Below are 9,368 nucleotides of genomic sequence, written 5' to 3'. Positions count from 1 at the left end.
GGAGAGTGGGGTAAGTTGTCACATGGGTAAATTGTCTCAGTGGCTTTATTTCTGAAACTAAATATTTTAGAGCCAAAAGTCCAATTACAAAAATGTTTACTTTCTTAATAAGAGGTTACCGACGTCCAATACAACAGTCTAAGTCAAAACACTCTAACATAAAAGCAATTTGTATACCTGAAAGAAAATAATGAAAATCTTAGTGTTTTTCTTCTCATTCATTTCTTCTAAAGGAATCAAAATAATTCTACACTGTGTCACATGACAGCAGAGTCAGCTGTAACCTGATCCTACATTTGACTGGTTTAGTGAAGCTCTGAGCTCAGGGAGGAGAGCCTGGTGGGGCAGGTTGGTACATTGATTTCAGGACATGTTGTCATAACTATCCAAATCCTTTTTTTTTTAATTATGCCACTTTTCCACCGCATGGGACCGGCTCAACTCGCCTCGACTTGCCTCGACTCTACTCGCTTTTGGTAGTACCACTTGGTTTTCCAGATAGTACCCCACTGTAGATATTACCAGGTAATATGGTACCTGGTACCTGGTACTCGCCCAATGGAAGACCAAAAAAGGCGAGTAGAGTCGAGTCGAGTCGAGCCGGTGCCATGCGGTGGAAAAGTGGCTTCAGAAATAGCTTTACATTCATTCTTTTCTGAATAAATCAAACCTTTGTCTGTGCAGCAGCTGGTCTCTGCTGGACCAGACTCACACACACACACAGAGGCAGATTCCTATTATTACTGTTTTCTTTAAGGGACTCAGAAGACATTTTACATAATAAAACATCAAATTAAATGTGTATATATTCCAATGCACATTAATATATCAAAATTTTGCATCCCAGGACAGCTGAGGGAGGAGGGTGAGAGGTGGGTGTTGATTTCTGAGACGAAGTATGTTGTTTTCAATACAAGAGAGTGTTGTTCATGTTATTATTGTATATATACTGCACAAACACAGCACACCTGTCTATGTGACAACAAGCCCCGTCATGTGTGACAACATGCCCTGACATGGGGTAAGTTGTCACAAGTTGTCAAGGTGTATTTCATCAGTAATAACTTTTTCTTCTAGTAAATTATTCAAAATGTAAAAATGCCATTTTTTAGACAAGACCTCAATCTAGCTAGAAAAATATATATTGTATCTCAGTAGTAAGGCACAGCTGAGAAATACAACAATGAGTAAAATGTGTGACAACATGCCCTGCTCTCCCCTACTTAGTTATGCTTGAGTTGGATGATTGTGTTTCACTGCCACAAACAAAATAAAAAAAATAGCAATCAATCAATCAATAGCAATCATGAAGAAATGAATGAGCCGGTGGATCAGGATCCAGTCAGAAGCTGCAGATCAGATCCAGAGTTTCAGGTTGAGGCCGAAGTTTCATCCGAGACAGATCTGCAGTGAAGCAACAGGAAGGAAGCTCATCCATTCAGGCATTCTGTATGAAACAGACATTTTACAAGATTTGTTCCATCTGCTGTGTGGGTGCTGTGACCTCTGACCTCTGACCTCCTTACTATTGGTCGTTGTAGTTTTGCTGATCTAGTAGCTGAAGCTGATTCTGCTGTCTGGATGAAATCATCAGATAAATAATTGACTGGTAAAAGTTTAATATTGTATCTCAGGTGTAAGCAGAAGAGTGAAAGCAGCTTTGTGAGTTTCAGAAATGTTTTGTGGTCCTGCAGGCTGCCGTAGCTTCCTGTCAGCAGGTCAGAACATGTGACATGTGACCTTCATCCATGTGACACGAAGCTGCCAGACAACAAAGGCATTTTACTTTATTAGTCACTGATCTGAGGTCTGTCTGCCCTCAGGGTCAGATTCTTAAACACCAAATCTTAAAGCGTTTTCCACTTAGTTTTAACATGGAGGTTATTATGAAAACCAGAATATAATCTACTATAAGACCAGATGCAGCTGGACCAGTTTGTAGTTTGTAGAGTTTGAATGTGGCGAAAATCTCCTGAAAACTGACATTGAACACGTTGGTGAACAGATTCAACAACAGATCCTGCTTTAAGACAACAAAGCATCCTGGGTCATTCCTCATTTTGCATTTCTGTTCTTGGTTTACACTAAAATTAGTGTTTAAAAATAAAAGTAGATCCGGTCTCCCACACAGGAACTATCTCTCCTGAATGGTATCCCTCCGCTGTGTTCTCTTCTATCAGTAAAAAAGCTGTTTGGTGAGATTCTGTTCTGAAGCGTCGGACCAACAGTCAGCTGGACTCACAGCAGCAGGATCTGATGCTGGATCTGTTCACCAACGTGTTCAATGTCGGTTTCCATTCAAATGAATGGGAAGAAAAAATCTGAACGCTACAAACTGGTCCAGCTGCATCTGATCTTGGTGAGGAGATTATATTCTGTTTTTCATGTTGAAACTAAGAGGAATATTGATTTAAAGCATTTTCCACCTGGACTCTGTTGTCCCATCGCTTTCCATCGTACCGATCGATTCTGACCAATAGTTCATAATTTGCTTCACTATTGATCTGCTGATGTCTGGTTTGTCTGGGTCTGGCTCTCCAGTCCTGACAGGCTGATGGACCCAGAAACACCCACAGCCTGTCTTTTCCAGCACATTTTTGCTTCATATTAATTCAAATTAAATTAAAGAAGATTTTAGTTCCAGGCTTGGTCCATTCCTGAACATTCAGTGAGAATTCATGTTAAACTCAGTTCAGCTCCTGCAGTGTGAGTGTGAAAGTCTCCCAGCTGTAAGGAAACAGAATGTGAATTGAATGTTAAGGACAGGAACCAGAACTGAATTCCATTAAATTCCATGAAATTCTACTTCTGAGAGAGTTTGTCTCGACTCTAGACATTATAAATCAAACATTATGAATCAAATAAAAGACAGTTCAACAAATCAAACACATTCAGTCATAATGTATGGATTAACATCACATGTTCTGCATCCAATACCAACTGAAAGGTTTGTTTAACAGGTTATGATATTCAGTATTGATAATATAAAACACTATGTGGAATCTCAGATATGTGGGGAGAAAAAACAAAAAAAAACATGGAATTTCACAGAATTTAACTTCCTCAAATTTCATTTTTTTTTTTCAAATTCCTCCTCTGTTGAGTTCATTAGCTGAAAAACCTCTGTGACAAAATCCAAAGTCACAGCTGTTATTCACGGGGAAATGATCTGCAAAATGATTCTACAATTCATTAATATAATTTTAATGAACTCATTAAGAAGTGATGCATGTTGTTGTTTTGTACCGTTCTCTCTCTCTGTGAGTCTGCACTTCATCTGTTTCTGTTTGTCATCTTTATTCTCTTTTCTCTTTAGTCTGAAAGTGTTCAGCAGCCTCTCTGTGTCTCTTTGTTCCTCACAGTTTGGATTTCCTGGGACCGGCCTAGAAGAGTGAAAGTAGCTGACTGACTGACTGACTGTCTGTCTGTCTGTCTGTCTGACTGTCTGACTGACTGACTGTCTGTCTGTCTGTCTGTCTGTCTGACTGACTGACTGGCTGACTGACTGACTGACTGACTGACTGACTGACTGTCTGACTGTCTGTCTGACTGACTGTCTGTCTGACTGTCTGACTGTCTGTCTGACTGTCTGACTGTCTGTCTGTCTGACTGACTGTCTGTCTGACTGACTGTCTGTCTGACTGTCTGACTGTCTGTCTGACTGACTGACTGACTGACTGTCTGTCTGTCTGTCTGTCTGACTGACTGACTGACTGACTGTCTGACTGTCTGTCTGACTGACTGTCTGTCTGACTGTCTGACTGTCTGTCTGACTGTCTGACTGTCTGTCTGTCTGACTGACTGTCTGTCTGACTGTCTGACTGTCTGTCTGACTGACTGGCTGACTGACTGACTGTCTGACTGACTGTCTGTCTGACTGACTGACTGACTGACTGACTGTCTGACTGACTGTCTGTCTGTCTGACTGACTGACTGACTGACTGTCTGTCTGTCTGTCTGTCTGACTGACTGACTGACTGACTGACTGTCTGTCTGACTGACTGACTGACTGTCTGTCTGTCTGACTGTTTGACTGACTGACTGACTGACTGACTGTCTGACTGGCTGACTGACTGACTGACTGACTGACTGACTGTCTGACTGACTGACTGTCTGACTGTCTGTCTGTCTGACTGACTGACTGACTGTCTGTCTGTCTGACTGTCTGACTGACTGACTGTCAGACTGACTGACTGTCTGACTGACTATCAGTACGCGTTCTTGTGCATTCTTGTGTCCTCCGTGACGCGTTTTACGTAATATCTACCCGCTGAAGCACGATTCCAAATCAAAAGAACGACCGGACGGAGGACGGATAGAAACCCCGGAAGTTTCCTTTCCAACCTCAAAATATCGAGGACGCATCAGGTGGAGACTTGACCGACGAGGACGGATTGAAAGTCCCAAGATTCATTGCGACAACGGCGACAGTGTACAGCACAGAGCCGGTTAACAGCTGAGGAAATCAAGCACGCGATGTGAAGCACACAGTCCATCTCAAACTGCATGGAAGCTTCTCTGTGTATACTTTCATGAGAAGAACGTTCTCCCCAAGACAACTTGGGAAGAACGTTCTCCACATGGACACAAGTATCGACTTGGCGTTCTTGGTTTTGACAATCAGCCACTGACTGACTGACTGACTGACTCCCCATTGTTGAAAGTCACATGAGAAGTGGCGTCAAGACCTACACAGTCATGGTGGTATACGTGATATCACGTTGTTTGCACTGTCATGGTGTGATTTCAAGCTGGAAAAACATGGCGGCTCGTTTGGAAACTTTCTCTTATATTACGAAAACGGTTCACCGAAATGTGTTTCTGAAAACATTTGAGGTCTTCATTTTAGATCGATAACGGCTAGTTGTCGTTGTAAGCTAGTTTGTACACGAGTTTCGGGAGTTTCCAGAGGCGCTGAGTTATGCTACTACAAGCGTCCCTTCATTGACTGATTGATTGATTGATTGATTGATGTGTTTATTTGAGTGTCCTGCACCATTCATGGTGCCCAGCCCATATGGGTTACAAGACAATTACAAGACACTAGACAGCAACAGCAGCCAGGATGGCCACATGACAAATCATAATATACAGTTCCACAAATTCAAAAGGAAAACATTTCAAAAACTCTCCCACACAGACCCACAAGGGTGAAGCTTATTTTTCCCCTACAACCACCCCCCATCTCTCTCTGTCTCTCTCTCTCTCTCTATCTCTCTCTCTTTCTCTCTCTCTCTCTCTCTCTGTCTCTCTTTCTCTCTGTCTCTCTCTCTCTCTCTGTCTCTTTCTCTCTCTCTCTCTCTCTCTCTCTCTCTCTCTCTCTCTCTCTCTCTCTCTCTCTCTCTCTCTCTCTCTCTCTCTCTCTCTCTCTCTCTCTCTCTCTCTCTCTGTCTCTCTCTCTCTCTCTCAAATTTCCATGACAGAAATGTCCTATTATGTTGGATACAGTGTTCTCTGTCTTAGCTGCCATGCATTTTCTATAAATCTTGCTAAGACAAAAATCTCCTCATTAAAGAGCCAACTCAACAAATCACCTTCAGACAACCAAAATAAATCAGGATTCTTCAACTGAATTTCAGAATTTCCCTTCAAACCCTGAATGAACATCTGCATAGCAACAGGTGTGTCATCGTTCACTTTATTGTCCAATCACAATGTTTCTTCCGTGGAAAACGTAGTTGTCAGGCATCACAACCTGAGAGAGCGAGAGAGAGAGAGAGAGAGGGAGAGAGAGAGAGAGAGGGAGAGAGAGAGAAACCAAATCGAGAGAAATTGAATTGAAATCAGTGATAGACTATTACAGACTGAAATGATTACTATTGAACAACATAGAAATTAATTCCCAGCAGAAATATCTCAAATATCAAACCCCATCTCGCTGCGACTGAGGCTCAGCGGACTGACTTCATTTCAGGCTGTAGTCTACTTTCTGGAGACTAAAGAAAGGAGACTGCCGGTGAATGTGCGAATGTGTGTGTGTGTACATGTCTGTCTGTGTATGGGCACTCAAGACTGGAAATTTAATGTTAGTATGTTATGTTATGTCTGAATGATATCTCTAATATATTTGGATGAATGTCTCAAAATAGACTGCAAACTTTGAGGCCCTTTTTTTCAAAAACGTAGTTTGGTAACAGTCAAGACATGAAGGGGCATAAATGCCCCTCTGTCCAATATTGTATTAAACTCAAAATGTCTCCAGGGGTCAATGTGGCTGAAAATGACAGAGCAGGTCAGGGGCAGAACATGTATTATACTGGGTGTGAAAGCCAAGAAGAGGCCCGGCTTGCACTAGGTCTACCTAGTCTTGTTATCAGCTACAAATAAACTCAGTCTTATCTCCAGTGTGTCCAAACCTAAAATCAGTTTACTCTTCAACAGCTTTCTGTGATTTATGGATGTTTGACAGTTTCTAAGGAGTGGAGTGATGCTGGTGTTTCATCACATTCTTGATGAAAACCCAAATACATTTTCAGAAATCAGCTTCACAAAACACTTGAGTTACAATTCTGAGTTTCAGCCCATCACCCAGTGAGAAAATCTGACAAAAAGACCAAGAGGTCAAAAGTCCATTTGAAATTTCTGTCTTTATTACAATTCACAGATTGGATAGAAGGTAACATCATTAAATAGATTTTATCTAAAGGATACAAAAGACAACACAAGGTAATAGTAATGCATTCCAGTGCATCTTACAAGAAAAACCTCCGGATGTTTCCCGATGCAGCGAAGGGACGGAGGCCGAGCCGCTGCCCGGTCTGCTGAGACCCGGTCTGCTGAGACCCGGTCTGCTGAAACCCGGTCTGGACTGGGACCAGTTCACAAGCCAAACCGGTTTCTGGACCGGTGCGACGCTCCGCTGTGCAGCGAGCGTCTGCCGGCAAACAGGAAAGTTTAAAGGAGAGAGAATTTATCACCAAGCTGTCGATCAGAGACTGAAGAGAGAAAGAAAAGACGTGAAACTCTGTGGCTGCAGCCGCTGACCGGAAACTACACTGCAGTCAGTACAGAACAGTAGAGTACAGTAGAGTAGAGTACAGTAGAGTAGAGAGCAGTCGGACGTCCTGGTGTTCATAAGTGAAAAGGCCTCAGTTAACATAAAATAAAAAAAATAAACTTTAAATGATTTTGCGTTCAGCAACAATAAAGACTTTGTGAATCGTTAAAAAAATAAAACCAGCCTCCTTCGTCAGTAGTTTCAAACCGTGATGATTAACGCGTAACGCTGTGAGAAGGTCAGAGGTCGCAGCATAGGATTCTGGGTATCGGTCGTCGCTACATTTTTCTCTTTGATTAAATCTGCCGTCTGTCCAAAAGGCCGTTTCCCTCTGGCGTCCGGACAGGAAGCGGGTCAGAGAGAAGGCGGGACTTCCTGCTGTCTGACGACCCGTCAGCCTGACTGATCTATCTACACATCGGCACACCGACAGCTCGTTCGTATGACAGCGTGTACGTTTCTACGCATATATCCACATACATGTTACCATGGGAACAGACGGGCAGGACGGTCCGGTCCGGCTGCAGACAGGAAGAGGCGGAGTCTTTGATTTCCAAGCAGCGATTTCATCATCAGAACTTCATCGGAATTACCAGTGTTTCAACATACACCTTATGTACATAAATACAGCTTGTTTTTTTGACTAAATACAGCGTCGTCTGAGGATGTTTTTTGCGTGTTGCGGCGCGTCGGCCGCCTGGTGTCAGTCTGTGTGTTTGTTGTCAGTCTGGCTCGGACCGCTCGGCCTGCAGGACGCGCTGCGGCCAGGCGGCGGCGCTGCAGCACCGCGGTGGGGAACTGGAGAGCGAGACCGGACCGGAGCCTCCGGTCGGCCCGGCCGGACGCTCGGAGGGCGCTGAGGTAACGCTGAGGGGGCGGAGCTTCACTCTGCTTTCTTAATGAAGATCTGGAGGAGGGAAGAGCAGAGAGAAGTGTGAACCAGAATGAACCAGAACAGACCGGTATGAACACACAGACAGCAGGTGAAGGTGTTACTCAGTGAACTGGCTGGTTGAACGGAAGCCTGGTGGGAACCTCAGATGTGAGAGTTCACAGAAACCTCTCTGTACTTCTTGTCTGTGAAACTTGAGGATCCCTGCAAGGAAACTGTCCTTCCTCTCCCTACCTGTCCACCAGGAGGTCAGGGGTCAGGGGTCAGAGTTCAGAGGTCAGGGTCAGTTGATCTCAAACATTTTCATGTCACAGGGTTAGGGTTAGGGGGAATTATTAGTTGTTGTTTAGTATTGAACTGTAGAGAGAACAGAGGTTAGAGTGAAACCTCTGATGAAATCTCAAAAATCTTTGTTATACTTCTCTGATTGGGGAAAGATTCTTAATTTTGCTGGGGAACCACTGGAACTCCCTCAAGCACCCTTGGAACCCTGTTAAGCACCCTTGGAACCTCCTCAATGACCCCTGGAACTCCCTCAAGGACCGCTAGAATCCCTTCAAGAACCCCTGGAACCACCTCAAGGAATCCCCTGAATCCCCTCAACTCTACATGGAGCCTTTTCAAGTACCCCTGGAACCCCTTTAAGGACCCCTGGAAAGTCCCCAAGGAACCCCAGAACCTCCCCAAGGACCTATGGAACCCCATCAAGAACTCCTGGAACCTCTTCAATACCCCCTGGAACACTGTCGAGGTACTGTACTGGTTTGACCCCGGTTTGACCCCGGTTTGATCCTGGTTTGTCACTGGTTTGACCCTGGGTTGACCCTGGTTTGACCCTGGTTTGTCACTGGTTTGACCCCGGTTTGACCCTGGTTTGTCACTGGTGTGACTCCGGTTTGACCCCGGTTTGACCCTGGTTCGTCACTGGTTTGTCACTGGTTTGACTCCGGTTTGACCCCGGTTTGACCCCGGTTTGACCCTGGTTTGTCACTGGTTTGACCCCGGTTTGACCATGGTTTGTCACTGGTTTGACTCCGGTTTGACCCCGGTTTGACCCCGGTTTGACCCCGGTTTGACCCTGGTTTGTCACTGGTAAGCCATGCGGAGCGTCTCACCTCGCTGAGGATCACCCAGACCGGAGAGTCCGTCATCACAGAGAGACGCAGGGCCTCCAGGGGCCCGAAGGTTGGATCCACCTCGCCCTCCGCCACCCCGTTCTGGAACACTCCTGCAGGACAGACGACCAATACCATCAGTACCATCAATACATCAATACCATCAATACCATCAATACCATTAATACCATCAATACCATCAATAACCTGAGGGAATCTGCAGGTAGACCTTTACAGTTTAGAATTAAAGGAAAACTTTTCCACTGTCAGATCTCATCAGTCTGTGATGTTAGTTAGTGATGAAGTGTTGTCATTTACTTTTTTGGTGAACCCACTTTCCCTCAACCTGCCTCGTCTACTTCTA

General features: G+C 44.4%; 1 protein-coding gene across 1 annotated transcript in view; it reads right to left on the bottom strand.

Moving 5' to 3' along the window:
• Nucleotides 1–6,568: 6,568 nt before the first annotated feature.
• LOC139666409 (alpha-1,3-mannosyl-glycoprotein 4-beta-N-acetylglucosaminyltransferase B) overlaps nucleotides 6,569–9,368 on the bottom strand; it is a 27,290-nt gene continuing 24,490 nt past the window's right edge. Inside the window, exons 7-8 of the mRNA XM_071545613.1 lie at nucleotides 9,005–9,117; nucleotides 6,569–7,904 (exon numbers count right to left, since the gene is read on the bottom strand). Of these exons, the coding sequence (XP_071401714.1) occupies nucleotides 7,881–7,904; nucleotides 9,005–9,117 (137 nt within the window). The 3' untranslated portion in view covers nucleotides 6,569–7,880. The remainder of the gene's footprint in view (nucleotides 7,905–9,004; nucleotides 9,118–9,368) is intronic.

Source organism: Centroberyx affinis, unplaced genomic scaffold, assembly GCF_046629955.1.
Source record: "Centroberyx affinis isolate AG114_WGS23_722 - 3 ecotype Tasmania unplaced genomic scaffold, CSIRO-AGI_Caff_v1 ptg004987l_1, whole genome shotgun sequence".
NCBI lineage: Eukaryota > Metazoa > Chordata > Actinopteri > Beryciformes > Berycidae > Centroberyx > Centroberyx affinis.
The sequence above is the reverse complement of the archived record's forward strand: the minus strand, read 5'-3'. Positions and strand labels throughout refer to the sequence as shown.